The sequence below is a fragment of the Salmo salar genome, chromosome 05, assembly GCF_965601325.2.
Source record: "Salmo salar chromosome 05, fSalSal1, whole genome shotgun sequence".
In the NCBI taxonomy this organism is placed as follows: Eukaryota; Metazoa; Chordata; class Actinopteri; order Salmoniformes; family Salmonidae; genus Salmo; species Salmo salar.
Window position 1 is genome coordinate 63,338,986 of NC_138295.1, and position 19,815 is coordinate 63,358,800.

The 19,815-nt window shown below is 41.3% G+C and overlaps 2 protein-coding genes across 2 annotated transcripts; both read left to right on the top strand.

Annotated features, from left to right (window-relative positions):
• The first annotated feature begins 4,299 nt into the window (after positions 1 to 4,299).
• Positions 4,300 to 8,062, top strand: LOC106605437 (membrane-spanning 4-domains subfamily A member 4A). The gene is made up of 7 exons (XM_014201091.3): positions 4,300 to 4,560; positions 5,094 to 5,335; positions 5,541 to 5,642; positions 5,997 to 6,053; positions 6,326 to 6,511; positions 6,996 to 7,133; positions 7,576 to 8,062. The coding sequence occupies exons 2-7, from the start codon at positions 5,135 to 5,137 to the stop codon at positions 7,696 to 7,698; spliced, it is 807 nt and encodes a 268-aa protein (XP_014056566.3). The 5' UTR covers positions 4,300 to 4,560; positions 5,094 to 5,134; the 3' UTR covers positions 7,699 to 8,062.
• Positions 8,063 to 12,487: 4,425 nt separating this feature from the next.
• On the top strand, positions 12,488 to 18,364 carry LOC106605435 (m7GpppN-mRNA hydrolase NUDT17). The gene is made up of 8 exons (XM_014201089.3): positions 12,488 to 12,991; positions 16,093 to 16,209; positions 16,366 to 16,549; positions 16,681 to 16,706; positions 16,871 to 16,963; positions 17,135 to 17,233; positions 17,379 to 17,515; positions 17,673 to 18,364. Exons 1-8 carry the CDS (start codon positions 12,917 to 12,919, stop codon positions 17,842 to 17,844), a joined length of 903 nt encoding a protein of 300 aa, XP_014056564.1. The 5' UTR covers positions 12,488 to 12,916; the 3' UTR covers positions 17,845 to 18,364.
• Positions 18,365 to 19,815: the final 1,451 nt, after the last annotated feature.

A 19,815-nucleotide genomic window follows, 5' to 3' on the forward strand; every position in this document is an offset into this window, starting at 1 on the left:
TTGCCCACTGACAAAGAAATGATAAGTCTATAATTTTAATGGTAGGTTTATTTGAACAGTGAGAGACAATAACAACAAAAAAATCCAGAAAAACACATGTAAAAAATGTTATAAAATGATTTGCATTTTAATGAGGGAAATAAGTATTTGACCCCTCTGTAAAACATGATTTAATACTTGGTGGCAAAACCCTTGTTGGCAATCACAGAGGTCAGACATTTCTTGTAGTTGGCCACCAGGTTTGCAAACATCTCAGGAGGGATTTTGTCCTACTCCTCTTTGCAGATCTTCTCCAAGTCATTACGGTTTCGAGGCTGACGTTTGGCAACTCGAACCTTCAGCTCCCTCCACAGATTTTCTATGGAATTAAGGTCTGGAGACTGGCTAGGCCTTAATGTGCTTCTTCTTGAGCCACTCCTTTGTTGCCTTGGCCGTGTGTTTTGGGTCATTGTCATGCTGGAATACCCATCCACGACCTATTTTCAATGCCCTGGCTGAGGGAAGGAGGTTCTCACCCAAGATTTGACGGTACATGGCCCCGCCATCGTCCCTTTGATGCGGTGAAGTTGTCCTGTCCCCTTAGCAGAAAAACACCCCCAAAGCATAATGTTTCCACCTCCATGTTTGACGGTGGGGATGGTGTTCTTGGGGTCATAGGCAGCATTTCTCCTCCTCCAAACACGGCGAGTTGAGTTGATGCCAAAGAGCTCCATTTTGGTCTCATCTGACCACAACACTTTCACCCAGTTGTCCTCTGAATCATTCAGATGTTCATTGGCAAACTTCAGACGGGCATGTATATGTGCTTTCTTGAGCAGGGGGACCTTGCGGGCGCTGCAGGATTTCAGTCCTTCACGGCGTAGTGTGTTACCAATTGTTTTCTTGGTGACTATGGTCCCAGCTGCCTTGAGATCATTGACAAGATCCTCCCGTGTAGTTCTGGGCTGATTCCTCACCGTTCTCATGATCATTGCAACTCCACGAGGTGAGATCTTGCATGGAGCCCCAGGCCAAGGGAGATTGACAGTTCTTTTGTGTTTCTTCCATTTGCGAATAATCGCACCAACTGTTGTCACCTTCTCACCAAGCTGCTTGGCGATGGTCTTGTAGCCCATTCCAGCCTTGTGTAGGTCTACAATCTTCTCCCTGACATCCTTGGAGAGCTCTTTGGTCTTGGCCATGGTAGAGAGTTTGGAATCTGATTGATTAATTCTGTGGATAGGTGTCTTTTATACAAGTAACAAACTGAGATTAGGAGCACTCCCTTTAAGAGTGTGCTCCTAATCTCAGCTCGTTACCTGTATAAAAGACACCTGGGAGCCAGAAATCTTTATGATTGAGAGGGGGTCAAATACTTATTTCCCTCATAAATTGATTTGCATTTTAATACATTTTTTGACATGCATTTTTCTGGATTTTTTTGTTATTCTGTCTCTCACCGTTCAAATAAACCTACCAATAAAATTATAGACTGATCATTTCTTTGTCAGTGGGCAAACGCACAAAATCAGCAGGGGATCAAATATTTTTTCCCTCACTGTATGTAAACTTCCAACTTCAACTGTAAATTGAATGATGTCTTGTGCTGTAGTTAACAACTCTGTGGCCGTGTTCGAGAGCATCAAAAACGACTACAGGTGACTACCTGACTGATCTACAAATCACATTGCATCATAAATAACAACTCATTATTTGTAGATCAGTCCGACACAATTTACCAATGATACTTTGCAGTTTTGATTTTCTCTAACACGGCCAATGGGTAGTGCCAGAGATACTGTAAATAATGATGAGATCGTCTTGTCTCTGCCCTAACAATGCGAGTCGTTCCAAAGGCGGAAAGGCAAGCAGTTTGTGGTTATCGCTGTATTCCCACATGGACAGATGTTGAATGGAGTGGACCCTCTCGCTTCACCTCTTCTTCTCTGGTAGTGCGAAAACAATGTCATATCTGAATTCCTCCATCTTTATGCACCTATGACAGGTTAATAATTGGTTACTTTTATCCGGGATCCTTGGGACGTCCCTACCCTAAACCATACTCTTAATTAACTAACCCTTATCTTAACCGTTGGGGCTCCCGAGTGGCGCAGTAGTATAAGGCACTGCATCTCAGTGCTAGAGGCATCACTTCAGACACCCTGGTTTGATTCCAGGCTATATCACAACCGGCTGTGATTGGGAGTCCAATAGGGCGGCGCACAATTGGCCCAACGTCGTCCGGGTTTGGCCGGTGTAGGCTGTCATTGTAAATAAGAATTTGTTCTTAACTGACTTGCCTAGTTAAATCAACAACAAAAAAATGGTAACAGAGTTGGGATGTCCCAAGGATACGATTTAGACTTCAGACTTACACAATTAACAGAACTTTGAGGAGGTAGGTGGGTTTTCTAGTAAATTACCTGGGGAATGGGACGGCAGGAAGCCTAGTGGTTATAGCGTTGGGCCAGTAACTGAAAGGTTGCTGGATTCAATCCCCGAGCTGACAAGGTAAAAATCTGTTGTTCTGAACAAGGCAGTTAACCCACTGTTCCCCGGTAGTGTCACGGCTGTTCAAAGGAGCGGACCAAGGTGCAGCGTGTTTGTAGTTCCACATTTTTATTTATTTGTGAAACATAATGCAATACACTAAATATACCAAAACAACAAACCGTGACGCAGAGAGAAACAAACACTACTCAAAAGATAATAACCCACAAAACAGGAAGAGAAAAACCCCTACTTAAATATGATCTCCAATCAGAGGCAACGAGGATCAGCTGCCTCCAATTGGAGATCAACCCAAACAACCCCAACATAGAAATAGAAAAACTAGAACTTAAACATAGAAATAGAAAACCCCCAAAACAGCCCCTGTCACGCCCTGACCTACTCTACTATAGAAAATGACATCTTACTAGAGTCAGGACGTGACAGGTAGGCTGTCATTGTAAATAAGAATTTGTTCTTAACTGACTTGCCTAGTTAAATGAGTAAAATAAATAAATAAATGGTGACAGAGTTGGGATATCCCAAGGATACGATTTAGACAAACAATTAGGTTAAATCATTTTGTATTTTTTTTATTCAATGGGGATATTGACAAAGCCAGTACATGAAGATAGGCAGAAACTGCGAAATCACGCTTGTAGGCGATGACATGGCGATGTTGGGTAGCTAATGCCGCATTCAAAACAACTGGTTACTCAGAAAAATATGATATAAAATCATGATGTCAGTGATTTTATGGTCGGAAAGTCGCAGCTCCTGAAAGAGGCCTGAGTTTCCGAGTTGGATGACCGTTCAAATTTTTGTTTTGTTTTTCGAGTTCCCAGTTATTTTGAATGCATTGAAGTCAGAAATTCGGATAACGCCCCATAATTCAATTTGCGATGATTGTACATCCGCTAAGAACAATATGGAGACAACATACAAGTGTAAGTAAAAACAAATGTAAATAAGTTAGAAATTGTGCTACTAATGCACAAACACATCACGTAAAAGTCATTGTTTTTGTTTGGTTAGCTTTAGGAAATTGTAAAATAAAACATTTTCCTTCTTCAGAAGTAGCTAGGCGGGCTAACGTTAGTTAGCTAATTAATTTGTTAGCTATCATACAGTAGGCAAATATATTTAAGCAATAAGGCATGAGGGATATGGCCAATATACCACGACTAAGGGCTGTTCTTATGTATGACGCATCGCGGAGTGCCTGGACACAGCCCTTAGCTGTGGTATATTGGCCATATACCACAAACCCCAGAGGTGCCTTATTGCTATTACAAACTGGTTACCAACATAACTAGAGCGGTAAAAAATAAATGTTTTGTCATACCCGTGGTATACAGTCTGATATACAACAGCTGTCATCCAATCAGCATTCAGGGCTCGTACCACCCAGTTTATAATAATAATTACATAGTTAATATAAGTAGACATGCAATCATAATTGACTGCTGCAGCGCCCACAAACTACCAGTGGCTGAAAATACAACCGTCGCGGGACGAACGAGTAACGAATTTCCGGGCAAGGGCGGTCCATTTAAAATGAATTATTCCTCCCTCACCCCTTGCCCTGCAAGTGTAAACTCGTCAGACGTCATGAAACGTTATCAGAAGTGTCGACTTAATTTGAGGGCTGAGGGGAGAGGGTGTGTTTGTTAAGTGTTTGGAATGCAGCCTGGTCTGTTTAGCAAGCGTTCCCAGAAGTCTCGCGATGTTGCGTCTCTGAGTTTATAAACTTTGATATTGGTGCTTTCAGGACAACTGGGAACTCGGAAAAAACTAAGTCAATTCATGTCAGTGATCTTCAGGTCGGAAAGTTGCAGCTCTAGAAAGATGCTCCAGCTTCCGACTTTGAATTCCGATGACAGTTCAAAAGTGTTCTCCCCGAAGTCCCAGTTGTCATGAACGGACTGAAGTCGGATATTCCCGAGTTCCCAATTGTTATGAATGCGTTATAAATGAAAATAGCAGACGCAACAGGGATCTGTAAACGTTGAAGAAGTATCTTAGATTATATCCTTGTATTTCCGTGTTTGTACATTAGCTGTTCCCGCACCTGGAAAAAGTGGAGAAGTGGTAAATTGTCCGATTTGAATTGTTACAAATGTTGTCTAAATTAATGTTTATTAGGCGATTTGTGTTAACAGCAGTAGGCCTAATATATGTAATCATTTGCAAGCTTCCATAGATTTACTTTCAATTTCCATTGAAATACAAAACACAGATTTACAAGGGCAACTCAAATGTGGCTTGAAAAAAGGCGAACATATATTGTAATCATTGAATGTTGTCAATATTGTATTGATTTGTTTAACCTTTCAATGATGTTAGTCTAACTGAGATCAAATCTACTTTGCGGGACATAAGAAAGGCTCATTTTGTGCTAGTTACCGTTGTTTTTGGTCATTTGAAATACACCTACATTTTACTCTTCAAACCTCAATTTTGTTTTCAAAATTCTAAAAGGATAATGTTGAAATTGTATTTCTAAACCAAGGACAACCTAAAGAAGACTTAGGCTATCTGTAATGCCATAATAAACACTAACACAATGTCTGCAGCTGTATTAAAGTATCAATCTTTCAGTGTGTAATTAGTTTTCTTCTCAGGTGTTTGTTGTCGTCAACCACCCAAATAAAGATCATCAACCATGTCCACCTCTATCACAACTGCAAATGGAGTTGTGGTAGTGACACAAGTGTTCCCCTTGGTGGAGAGTGGCAAGGCTTCAGTGCCACTTCTGAATGTCACTCCCCAAATCCAGAGTGCGCCCCCCGCTGTGCCACTGCCTACCACTAAAGTGTCAGAGATGACAAGGGTGTTCCTGCAGGTTCAGCCACAATCTCTTGGGGTGAGAAGATAATATTACTGTCCTTTGTTTTTAGTGCTCATTCCATCCATTTGCCATTGGATTCAATCATCGGCTGTGATATTGTAGAGATCTATATTTAACATCCTTTGAGGGCAATTTGATTTAGAAGGCTAAACTGTTAACCACTATTAGTTACCATTTCCACTATTGTTACTTAATGTTCCCTGAATTACTGTTGTCTCAGATTGTGCAGATCGTCCTTGGATTGGTGTGCATGGTGGTGAGCCTGTCTGCTCTTCTCTCCCCTATCCTGTATGACCAGTTCCCACTCTTCATGGCAGTTGCTGTAAGTTCTGGGTCCCAAGGGGGCAAGTAATATCCAACAGACTTAATGCTACACGGACACATGCAATTTTAGAGATGTTTTCTCAGAGTGAATCTGGCATCATCTATCTTACAGTAGTCCTATTGTAACCTAGAAAAGTAGGTGAACAAGCAGGATAACTGTCTTCAGGTCAGCATTCATGACCAAAGGGCATCCCACACCCACAGGAGACAGCAGAACTTGTGTTTATCTATAAAGTGTAGGCCTCTACAGTAGATGACATTGGATGTGGCAGTTGATTGGACAGCATCACCTTAGCGTCATATGTCAATGGTCTAAAGTGTCTTTCTCTCCTGTGTTGCTCACTCTCTCCAGTTTGTCCTCTCTGGATCTCTCACTGTGGCTGCCCAGAAAGGAACACGTTTGAGTCTGGTTAGTCATTCACTGTGATTGTGGTTAATAGCAGTGTGCACTTCAAGTTTACTTTATTAGATTTATAAGTTGAGATGTATATTAGAAATTAAATATTTTCTAAAGGAAGTAAAACAGGAGATATTTTCTAGACCAAAACTCACAAACCAAAAATCTAACCAATTGGAAGAGTTAATGGATTTCCTATGTCCATATATTTTAAACAAAACAAACTAACATTGTCACGCAATGGTTGTTCAGTTTCCCCTCCTCTCCATTTCCCACCCTGTCAGATTAAAGGGACTCTGGCTGTGAATGTTGTCAGTGTTCTTGTGGCTCTGGCTGGGGTTGCCTATATTTGCATGCTGCTGACTGTAAAACATGAAGATGGTTTCTGCACCGAAACTGCCGACAACTATACTTCCAATTCCAACCAGAACAGGATAAAGGAATGCACAGGCATGGTTCGGACAATATATGTAAGTATTTATGGAAGTGACCTGGTTCATGTAATTTTGCTGTATTTATTTCTTATACGAACTTCAGAGAACTCAGTAACCTTCCAAACACATGAGGTTGGTGGCACCTTAATTGGGGAGGACGGCTCGTAGTAATGGCTGGAGCAGAATAAGTGGAATGGTATCAAATACTACATCACACACATTGTTTCTATGCGTTTTATGCCATTCCATTTGCACTGTTCTGGAAATTATTATGATCCGTTCTCCCCTCAACAGCCTCCTGTGCTTCCAAACAGTCAGTTTATTAAACGTTGGAAGGAGCTAGAGAAATACATCTTTGCAGGCTTGTTAAATGTTTTATATATTTACGAGATACGGTTGATATTGTTTTACCAGGATGAGAAACCTGAACAAAACTTGTAAATCCTTCTGAAGTTACAATGCAAATCATTAGCCCAACCATTGACACATATTCCTCTTGTTTTACCCCTGTGTGCATCAGACAGTCTTGAATGGGGTGAAGGGCCTACTGCTGGTCCTGACGGTGATGGAGCTCTGTGTGGCTCTCACTGTCTGCATCTTCTCTGGGAAAGCCCTTCACCTCCGTGGGTACTACAGCCTGAGCCGTGGCCGGGGGATGGTAAGCTTGAGAACGCTGCAGTCATCGCTTACATCAACAGGCTAACAGTCTGTTGAACAGGCAGAGAGTGCAGCAGCTGTACATAAAAAAAAAATACAGTCTTACAGTAGCTCAAACCTGTAATGCTGTGGGGCATGAACCATTTTGCCTCTTTAACAGAACATTGCTACAATCCCTAACTTTCCCATAACAGTTGTTGCTTCTTGACTCCCCCTCTTTTAAACACCTAGGTATCAGCAATAACTGAATAGCTTCACCTAGTCCTCTGGTAGTCTAGGTGGAGTTTACACCATATTGCTTAGACACACCAATCCAGTCCTTTCAAATCCCCAGAATCGTGAAGGGTATATGGGTTATGTTGAATGGCCAGTTTGAGATGATGCCAGTCTGTGCTAGTTCCTCACTTCATCTTCCTTCTCCTGCACCTTGTCATTGGGTCTAGGTGGTGGTAGAGACTGGTACTGACCCCACCGGAGCCAGCCAGGCCTCCCTGAGCGACAGTGACGTGGCCTTACTGGGCAGTGTTGAAGACTCTGACACCCCGGCTCCACCATACTCTCCTTGAGGCATAACCATGCCATACACCTCACCCTACTTCTTACAACACATATTGCATTGTAGTATACCCAATGTACTCATGTGTTTCTCTTGTTTGAATTCGTTATTTCACAATTGCTTACCTAAACTGTACATGAAGATTATCATTAGGAAGTGTGACACCATTGCGAATGTGTCCGATTGTTTTGTCATCAACGTGAACAGTCGTGTCCTGGTGAAGGTTCTGTCCTGATGAATGTATTGCTCTGTAGTGCTTCCTAATATATCAAGTAGGACTGTTATTCTCTTTGCTATTTCATATTACTGTAGAGTTAATATCTTGATTTCTGACAGTGTATCATTCTTTCATTCAATAAATGGAATATTTCCTCTTCAAGTGTTATAGTGTCTACATTGGTAGAAGTTTACACAGATCACTGTAACCTTATTTCCATCTGGTTCCAACTGTTTAATGCTTTTCTGGAGGTGAAATGCCAACCTGATGCCAATGTCACATGCACTCAAATCACCCATTCATCTTTTGCATTATTGATTTGAAGTGCAACTGAGAATGCATGTTGTTGAGTGGCGCTCTACTAAAAGCCGGGGCTCTGTCGGCTAAATATAATTCATGACATGAGGGCAATTTCATCCATCCCTGATTTAATAGCCTCACCCCCAACAGATCAGTAGGAGGAATCGACTAGTGGTCTTGCATTGAGCGAGTTTGTTTTGCATGGCCCGGTGCCCTGGTGGATGGAGATTTGTCTTTAGGACCAATGGAATGGTTGAAAATGAGCAAACCCCGCTCACCTGGGGGACCGGGCCACACAAAACAAATTTGCCCATTGTTTCTCCAGTGATGTGCAGAAAAGGTAGGCAGTGCATTCTCCAAACCACTACCCTTTGCTGGGTGTGTTACTGGAAGAAGAAAAACTGCTTATCCCATTCATTTTAACAGAAGGCAAAGGTAAGTGATCTGAAATTGTATCATTATTTAAAAATATTGCTTGAGAGTAGATCAATATAGCAGCACATTACTACATTAGAGGTGATTTTTGTTTTCCTTATGAGTAACTAACTAATACAAAGACAAATCAAATGACTGTGCTTGCTGAATCGGTAACATTCACAATCACACCCTTTGAAGTATCCTGTAACGACTATGAAGGAGAAAAATGAAAAATTGTATTTGCCCCATACAAATGCATTGAATAACAAATTCACTACATGGAACAACAGATAGTCCCCCCAAAAAAAAATCAAAAGGAAGTTTGTTCTTAACTGTCTGTCCTATATCTGAGAGCTATAACAAATATCAGGAACATTTATTTGTATTATTATTTGTATTTATTTGTACATGTATTTAACTCCTTATTTTTGGCACTAAACAGTGTTTTATTATGCTGACATAATTTGTTTAAACTGCTACTGGCGACCTTCAGACGAGTCTTGTGAGGCCTGTGGGTATCCTAAAGCAAAATAACACATGTACGCGTTTGTGAGTCTCACCTTTCCACAGAGGGGCCATATTAGTGTGTAGCCCAAACCGTTCGGACACTTGAGACAAAAGTTGTCAGATCGGCAGTAAGATTATGGGGGTCATAGAACAAAACGGAGAATATCATCGTGAGAGTCTTAATTAATTTTTTTAATCGGACGCTACAGACGATTTTGTGAGAAGACCGATTTTCGGGATGTCTCATGATCTCACAAACACTTCTCTAGCTAGCTCTGTCACTTTTCATCGCAGATGCGGAAGTGCGACATAGGCGGATATGGTGGATTGAGAAACATTACGCTAAAACTGTGCGGTTTACATGATGAATGTATAATTTTTATTTAACCTTTATTTAACAAGGCAAGTCCGTTATGAACTAATTATTATTTACAATGACGGCCTACCCCTGCCAAACCCGGACGGCGCTGGGCCAATTACGGCCGGATGTGATACAGCCTGGATTCGAACCAGGGACTGTAGTGATGCCTCTTGCACTGAGATGCAGTGCCTTAGACCGCTGCGCCTCTCGGGAGCTAAAACATAAATAAAATAAAATCCATCTCATTCTCCAATACATTAGATCTTACATAGATATACCTTACATTATTGGTATCAGTAGATTTGAACTGTTTAGTTGTGTTTTTCAAAATTGTTATTTTAGGCAGTTTTATTTTACTGAAGCATCTTCAAAATAATATTGGTCTTTGGCGCCACCTACTGGGTCAATACTACACTGAATGGGGCGGCACATGGGTGCAACCACAGTCATAGAGGAAGAGGCAAAGCTAGAGGTTTCACTCTCGCCAAAATCTGTCCAAAATAAGGCCAACGCGTTTCTATTGGTTAATTTTTGACATAAACTTGTCGCCTGCCTTCCTGCCTTTGGGACAACGACTCCCATTGTTAGGGCGGAGACATGAGCATCTCGTCATTATATACAGAACTCTGCCACAGTGCCACGTGTTTGGTAGATGGGGAGCTCAGTGTCAGAAAGTTATGAGGTAGATAATGCTACCCCCCCAGGGAAGTGTCATTAGTTGTTTGTTGTTCTCCATTATAATTGATTATGTATTCTCTCAGGGAGAACAGATATTGGGAGGTCTTTGTTTGCGGGTGACAGGGCACTGAAAGAGAGGGAGAAATATTCCCCATAAAGTCAGGAGAGTTCAAGAAGGATCAGAGAATTTGAACAGTAGTCCCACAGGTGGGGCTTCAAGTTCTCAGTTGAGAAAACCAGAGGTGTGGACTTGAGTCACATGACTTGGACTCGAGTCAGACTCGATTCACAAATATGTTGACTTGCAACTCGACTTTGACTTTAACACCCATGACTCATGACTTAACTTGGACTTGAGCCTTTTGACTCAAACTGACTTGATACCCTCCCCAAGCCCAAATATTAAAAATGATGCTATTAAAAAAACTCTTCATTTAACGGATAACAATTTGAATCGGACAGCAGCCAATCAAATTGTGCCAGCTGAGAAAAAGTTGTGCGTGGCAGTGCAGAGGAACATCGGTGGGTGAATTCAGATGGAGCCCTTGGAAAGATGATACCCCAAATTATTATGTTCGGATATAAAGACTACGCTGTAGTCAACAAAAAACAGATTCCAACTTGCAAAACATGCAGGAAGAAAATTACAGACGGAGGCACAACTTCCAACTTTGTTCGATATTTGAAGCTGCACAAAGAGCGATAAGTCGTGGCGAATATAGCCGACAGCTATATATAACTTAACGTAAAATAAATCAATGAGCCTCCACACAGTCAGTCAGTGCGGGAACATGATCATTGCACCCAAGATTGAGTTACAACTGGCTAGGCAGTTGGTGGCCTAAATCCTGTCTGATGTTACTGCTGTTCCTAAAACATTGACATATGTTAGCCTACTGTAGCCACACACAGAGAGAGTGTGTGTGTGTGTGTGTGTGTGTGTGTGCGTGTGTTAAGGTTGGGCGATTGTGTACAAGCTTACATCGCCCGATTGCGCCCCATAGCGATCCTCGATAGTCGATCGAAATACATGGCTACCCATGTATTTCCATTGAAATAAAGTTTATTTGGAAAGTAATAAATATATATATTTTTAAAAGCATTCATGACTTGCATAAATGTATTATACTAACTATTACTCTTGTTAAAAATATGAAATGGTATTACATTTGGTGAAGAGCACATTATGACTTGTTTAGGACTCGAAACTCAAAGTTTAGGACTTGAGACTTGACTCGGACTTGCCTGTCTTGACTTGGGACTTAAGTGCTAAGACTTGAGACTTACTTGTAACTTGTAAAACAATGACTTGGGGGGATAGAATGGCATTCAAAACAAATGACAAGAGTTGTGGAATAGGGAGGGAAAGGGAAGACTCCTGTGTAAGATCCAGGAAAATGTGAGGGCAGGGAGGTCCTCAGGTCGAGAGAGAAGGGAGGAATGTGGAATCACAAGGCTCTGGGACACACAAAGCTCAACAGTACAAAACATCTGACTGGGTGTGATCACTGTCAGGAGAAGATGGAGACAGTGGAAAACGTGTTATTTCAGTGCCAGCACAATGGGAGGGATTGTTATCAGATTTAAGGGCAAATATATAATATATGCCATTTAGCAGATGCTTTTATCTAAAGCAACTTTGTCATTCGTGCATACATTTTATGTATGGGTGGTCCAGGGAATTAAACCCACTACCATAGCATTACTAGCACCATGCTCTACCAACTGAGCTACAATGGTATAGAAGGGTCAAGCTTAAGTTAATAGCTGAGAAAATCTTCAGGGGATGTAGTATTTAATTATGTTAGTTTCCTTAAAGGAAAACTACACCCAAAACCTATCTTTCGGTATAGGTTTCATTTGTATTTTTTGTTGTTGACATTGTCAGCATTCTTTCAAAATACAGAAATACAGAAGGTATGATGCATTTTGCATCACATGATGCTGTCTTTTCCATCATATGATTCATAATGCATCATATCAGCTGTATTTCTGTATTGTGAAAGTTATACTGTCTTTAAAACCGTATTGATGACATGCAACACATTTTGATATCAACAATGGACTAAGGAAAAAAAAAAATATATATATATATATATATATATATATATATATATATGTGTGTTTTTGGGGTGGAATTTTCACGAGATGAGAATAGTGGGTAGGATTTAGAGTTTTTAGACTTTCCTTTTCTCTGGTCCACACTCCAGTCCAGTTTGTTGCGGTAAAGAACATTAAAGTTGGTTGCGAACCGCCATATATAAACCGAAGAAGAAGAGCCACATGTGATTTCGATGTAGCCAATGAATGTAGGTAGCTAGCTACGTGTACATTTGTGTTTATATTCCTTGGACATGACAGCCAGCCATAGAAGCTAAGATCAGTGGGCAGGAAACGATTTTGTAAAATTAACGGTCCACCTAGCTAACAAGGCAGGAGCCCACTGGATAGTTGGCTAATACAGCTTGGGTATTGATCAGATTAACGGCTAGCTATAGAGTTAACTTGGTTGTCAATACTTCAGTGAATTGCAGTGGGATGTCAATTGCGCTACTCATTTAAACAAATGTGGAATGTGGAAATATTAGCTAGCTAGCTAACGTGCATTGCCATTCTTCTATTGCTATCAGAAATCTGATTTGTTATCGCTCGCGGGATTATTTTACAAACTGTTTTGTAAATCAGGCTAGCCAACTGTCACCTGCATTAAACTACTGTATCTATCAATAAGGAGAATAATTGACAACCATGGAAAAAGTCACGAAAATACTGGTTCATCTGTCGAAGAATAATGTCGCACCGCAATGTGCCCGTTTTGTACAGGTCAGTTGTGCATGTGCTATGTTTTTGCTTTGTTGTCACTTCAACACTAGCCAAATGCCAATGTCACGTGGAATTTATGAAAAGGATGTGCAATGGCAGTGTTTGGTTTTACTGTAGTACCATTTTAACGGGGCAGGTCACCCAAATTACATAACGTTAAATACAAAAATAAAACAATAATACTGTACATATACACTACATGACCAAAAGTATGTGGACAACTTCACGTCAAAAATCTAATTGCAAAATCATGGGCATTACTATGGAGTTTGTGCCCCCCCCCCCCCCCCCCCCCCCTCTGCTCCACTGCAATAACAGCCTCCACTCTTCTAGGAAGGCTTTCCACTAGCTGTTGGAACATTGCTGCAGGGACTTGCTTCCATTCAGCCACGAGCATTAGTGAGGTCGGGCACTGATGTTGGGCTCGCAGTCGGCGTTCCAATTCATCCCAAAGCTGTTCGATGGGGTTTAGGTCAGGGCTCTGCCGGCCAGTCAAGTTCTTCCACACCGATCTCAAACTATTTCTGTATGGACCTCCCTTTATACACGGGGGCATTGTCATGCTGAAACAGGAAAGGGCCTTCCCCAAACTGTTGCCATAAAGTTGGAAGCACAGAATCATCTGGAATGTCATTGTATGCTTTAGCGTTAAGATTTCCCTTCACTGGAATTAAGGGGCCTAGCCCAAGAAAAACAGCCCCAGACCATTATTCATCCTCCAAACTTTGTAGTTGGCATTATGCTTTGGGGCAGGTAGCTTTCTTCTGGCATCCGCCAAACCCAGATTTGTCTGTCGGACTGCCAGATGGTGAAGTGTGATTCATCACTCCAGAGAATGGATTTCCACTGCTCCCGAGTCAAATGGTGGCAAGCTTTACACCACTCCAGCCGACGCTTGATGATTTTAGGCTTATGTGCGGCTGCTCGGCCATGGAAACCCATTTCATGAAGCTCCCCGCGAACAGTTCTGACTTTGCTTTCGGAGGCAGTTTGGTACGTGGTAGTGAGTGTTGCAACTTAGGACAGACGATTTTTTACGCACTACGTGCTTCAGCACTCGGCAGTCCTGTTCTATGAGCTTGTGTGGCCTACCACTTCGCAGCTGAGCCGTTGTTGCTCCTAGACGTTTCCACTTCACAATAACAGCACTTACAATGGCAAGAAATAGTATGTGAACCCTTTGGAAATACCTGGATTTCTGCATAAATTGGTCATAAAATTTGATCTGATCTTCATCTAGGTCACAACAATAGACTGCTTAAACTAATAACACACAAACAATTATACATTTTCATGTCTTTATTGAACACACAGTGTAAACACTCACAGTGCAGGGTGGAAAAAGTATGTGAAACCTTGGATTCAGTAACTGGTTGACCCTCCTTTGGCAGCAATAACCTCAACCAAACGTTTTCTGTACTTGCGGATCAGACCTGCACAACGGTCAGGAGGAATTTTGGACCATTCCTTTTACAAAACTGTTTTAGTTAAGCAATATTCTTGGGATGTCTGGTGTGAACTGCTCTCTTGAGGTCATTCCATAGCATCTCAATCGGGTTGAGGTCAGAACTCTGACTGGGCCACTCCAGAAGGCGTATTTTTTTCTGTTGAAGCCATTCTGTTGATTTACTTCTGTGTTTTGGGTCGTTGTCATGTTGCATCACCCGACTTCTGTTGAGCTTCAATTGGCAGACAGATAGCCTAAAGTTCTCCTGCAAAATGTCCTGATAAGCTTATGAATTCATTTTTCCGTCAATGATGGCAAGCTGTCCAGGCCCTGAGGCAGCAAAGCAGCCCCAAACAGTGATGCTCCCTCCACCATACTTTTTGGTGGAGGGTTTTGATGTTGGTGTGCTGTGCCTTTTTTCCTCCACACATAGTGTTGTATGTTCCTTCCAAACAACGCAACTGTAGTTTCACCTGTCCACAGAATATTTTGCCAGTTGCACTTTTGCAACTTCAGACTTGCAGCAATGGTTTTTTTGGGACAGCAGTGGCTTCTTCTGTGGTGTCCTCCCATGAACACCATTCTTGTTTAGTGTTTTACATATCGTAGACTTGTCAGAGATGTTAGCATGTTCCAGAGATTTCTGTAAGTCTTCAGCTGACACTCTAGGATTCTTCTTAAACCTCATTGAGCATTCTGCGCTGTGCTTTTGCAGTCAACTTTGCAGGACGGCCACTCCTCGGGAAATCAGCAACAGTGCTGAACTTTCTGAATTTATAGACAATTTGTCTTACCGTGGACTGATGAACATCAAGGCTTTTAGAGATACTTTTTTTTAACCCTTTCCAGCTTTATGCAAGTCAACAATTCTTAATCGTAGGTATTCTAACATCTCTTTTGTTCAAGGCATGGTTCACATCAGGCAATGCTTCTTGTGAATAGCAAACTCAAATTTTGTGAGTGTTTTTTATAGGGCAAGGCAGCTCTAACCAACATCTCCAATCTTGTCTCATTGATGACTCCAGTTAGCTTTTGGAGAAGTCATTAGCCAAGGGGTTCACATACTTTTTCCAACCTACACTGAATGTTTAAATGATGTATTCAATATAGACAAGAAATCCAGGTAATTCCAAAGGGTTCACATACTTTTTCTTGCCACTGTAGAGTTGCCCGGGGCAGCTCTAGCAGGGCAGAAATTTGACGAACTGAGTTGTGGAAAGGTGGCGTCCTATGACGGTGCCTTACTGAGCTCTTCAGTAAGGCCATTCTACTGACAATGTTTATCTATGGAGATTAAATGACTGTGTGCTCGATTTTATACACCTGTCAGCAACAAGTGCGGCTGAAATAGCCGAATCCACTAATTTGAAGGGGCGTCCACATACTTTTGTATATATAGTGTATATTTCCTTAATCTATGGGCCAAAGATTGCCATCCATAATCAGGATTTGTATATTGATAACCAAAAAACAATGACTGAATTGATCCATACCAGGCCCAGTACTTTCCCCTCCAAATTACATTGAAATCAAGGATTTTAGATAAATGGTTAGCCTTTATTCTTGTAGTTGCCAATTCTTCAAAGGTTGTTATATGAGGTGAATTATGTAACAGTTAAAAAAAACTTTTTTTTACCACTTAATTTTCTGTTAGAGCATAACAGGTCATTTTACAGAGACTCTTGATGATGAGGTGGAGGTGAAGTGTTCTTTGGAGAACAATCGCTTTATACTGTGTGACTGCGAGAAAGGGAGAGGAATTCCTCTAAAGGTAATGGCTCAACGGAATACATTCAATTTAATAAAATAAAAGGTTTAATTGTTTTATCAGTTGTGGCCACATCCCATATAAATAATTGTTGGTTGACTGAAAAAAGTGTAATGGAAAATGTTTGAGTTTATTTGGTTGCTATTTGTTTTTTCTCAGAGGGCAACCTTTTGCCCTTTCAAGTATCTGTCTGTCGCAGAGGCAGCTGCAATCCCATTGGATGTTCAGAGCCGCGGAGTGGACGTGGGGGTTGCTATTCTTCTGCAGTCAGCCAATCAGAAGGTGTTGTTAACTCGACGGGCGTCCAGTCTCCGCATTTTCCCCAATGTGTGGGTTCCACCAGGTATGGCATCATTCTGCGGAAGTAACCTTTCAAAATGAAATAGCATTCCATAGGATGACACTTTGGGTAACCCAATTAACCTAAGTGTTGTTTCCTGATATTGAAAGGGTGGTTTGTTTTCTTTTTTTCAGGTGGCCATGTGGAACTGGATGAGAGGGTAACGTTTCTAGTTGCTATAGCTATTAAACAGTGGAAGATAAAATTGATTATTCCCCATAAGTGTCTTTGCCTGTGGTTTCAACACCCTCATGGTCTCTGGGGTCAATTCCCTTCAATCAAGCTTGGTGTGTGTGTTTGCCTCATATCTCTCTTGTTTGTCAGCTCCTGGACGCAGGGCTGAGGGAGCTGAGGGAGGAGACAGGACTGAAGCTGGACCCTGGAGACGTCTCAGCTCAGCTGCTGGGGCTCTGGGAGGTGGGAAATCACTGCCTCTACACATCACATTTCTAGGTCCAGGGAATAGTTTGTTAAATAATAATAATATGTAAATGCTTAGAAAAAATCTACTGGCCACAATTCCAGACATTTGATACATTCTGATTTGTCTGACAGTCCTGTTTGCTCATGTTCTGTTTCTCTTCACAGTCGGTTTTCCCACCCATGCTGAGCAGAGGGATGCCACAGAGGCACCATGTGGTCACTTACATGCTCCTAAACACCTCCCTCACACACCAGCAGCTCCAAGTATCTGCCTGACTATCTGCCTGCCCTGTATCTATCTGTCTGTCTGTCTGTCCGTCCATATTCCTGCCTGGTGTTATCATTAAAGGCACACAAAGCCAAATCAAAGAGAAGGCCTCTGACTCAATAAAGACTATCTTTGTTCTAGGCCTCTCTGCACCCCGAGCCTGCTGAGGTCAGTGGCTGTCTGTGGGTGGACGCCTCGCTGGTCAAGGCCATTGTGTCCGCCGTGGACGGAGAGGAGGGTTCTGTGACACCGTTGGAGGGCCTGGCTCCAACCATAAGGTACATCACATCCACAAAGTAATGCACTCAAAACATAAACAGAAAAATGTATTTGTGAAAAAAAGTTTTACTGGGCTAATTTCCTCTGACATTAATTATTTCATTGGGTTCCTCTTAACAATGTTGGCATTTTGTTTCTGTGGTGTTGGTTCTGCAGTGTATCGGAGGTCTCTCCGGAAGGTGGGCTCAGTGAGTCAATTTTGCCATTGTCTGTTTTGTGTAACCGGGCCCCGAATAGCGGAGAGGATGTGGAGCGGGTCAGCACTGGTACCAAATACGCCCTGGAGCTCTGGCTTAAGAACCTGGAGGGACAGGGGACCCGATGTTAACTGTCTTCACTAAACCTGGACGTCTAGCCCTGTGATGAAGTGACTTCCTGGAGGATGACATCACTTCCTGGAGTTTGCCTTAACCGGTGAAGGTCACCTAAAGTGAACTATCATCTTTCAAAAAATCTTGTACGTATTAACCAATAATGAACTTTGGGTGAACTATCCCTTTAATATCTACAGCAACACCTACAAGTCTTATATGGCTGTTTGAGGGCTTTGCATGAGCTATCAATGTTGTGCGTAAGAACAGTTTTTATTGCAAGGGTGTTGTTGTTAGTGATGAAATGTTATGAACAAAGTGGATTTATACTGCAGATGCTTTTATGATCATTATATTCCATTTGCGCCTTCAAGCCACAAAATGGCAATGCATAGCCTACACAGTGATTTCACATTTGGAAACAAGCGCAAAACAATCAGAATTCTTATTTAAGTTTACATAATTATCTTGACTTGTAAATAATAATGTGTTCTTAACTGACTCGCCTGGTTAAATAAAAATGAATACAAATATTTACATTTTTCTAAATGTAATTATTTTCCTCAAACAGCATATTTACTTTTTTTTTTACTATACTCACACAGAAGTTAAGTCTCAAGTTAGTTAGATTAGGTCTTCATTGTAAAGATAAACACATAAATATGGTATTGTACTTTCAACTGAAGATATCCAATATTTATTGTTTGCAGTGATTCAGTAATTATCATTTAAAGACTACATTTTTATATGTCATAAGTGGAAGGTGTGTGTGTCATATAACGAAACCTCTTTTCACCCACACCCAGATTAATATACTGTACATTATGGCAACCTCACCCATGGATAAGCTACTGGGAAATATGCTTACTTTGTTCTTTGGCTGCATTTAGACATGCAGCCCAATTCTGATCTTTTTCCCATCAATTGGTCTTTGACCAATCACATCAGATATTTTTCAGAGCTGATTGTTCCAAAGACCAATTAGTGGAAAAAATAATAATCAAAATTGGGCTGCCTTTGTAAAGCAGCCTTGGTGTGTCAGCTGTTTATGTAGGATTCAACAGCTACTGTTACTGCGTTGCAGTCTCATGGTTGATCTGAAGCAACGTGTGACATTTGAACGCAAATCGGCCAATTTCTACAGTAACTAATTAACTAAGTGACTACAATTGGTGCGTTAAATTAGGGACACAACATCAACAAGTCAGAATCCACAGTAAAAAATTGGAAGAGTGTTTGTTTTCTCTAATTCATCATAAGTCATTACATTTTAATGTCACTAGGAATAACATTCAGATGGAAAGAGTTGGGAGCATAATCGTCATCAGATCCTGAACTATCCCATTATCCCGAACTGTCCTGGCTTTTACCATGCAGAGGTAATCGGACCTGTTGTCAGTATTAGGAGCACCACACCCTTTGTGCCAATAGCAGTGGGCAAGTATGTGGCAGGGCATTCAAAGTATAATCAAGTCTTGATGCCACGTTTCCTTGCCAGCGTATTGTCTGTATTGGTGATGTCATGATATTACTGTATGTTATATTTTCTAGATTTGTCTTATCGTCATAGTGTGTCACTTGTCTGATTTTGTTTCAAAGTTACGTTAGAGTGACTCAGTGACTTATTCATTACCACTAATGTATTTGTGTCTGCATATCTTCATATGTAGATTTTACCTTTTGCCATTGACAACTGACAGACAACTTTTGTCACATTGGCCCAAATGCAAAGACATTGACTTATCCTCATTATTGTATTATTAGAATAGGTTGGCTAAAGAAGCCTTGCACGGATGCATGGGTGTATGGTTCTATCAGTATGTACATCTACATGCTTGAATAATGTTTTGTTACACCGTTATCAAATGACTTAAGGTTGCATTCTGTCTTTGCCCTTTTTGATTGATTGATTTTAAGCCCAGCCAACCAATAAATCATATTGTCTCTGAGGTCAGAATCAAACAATGACCTCAATGTGTCAGAAACAA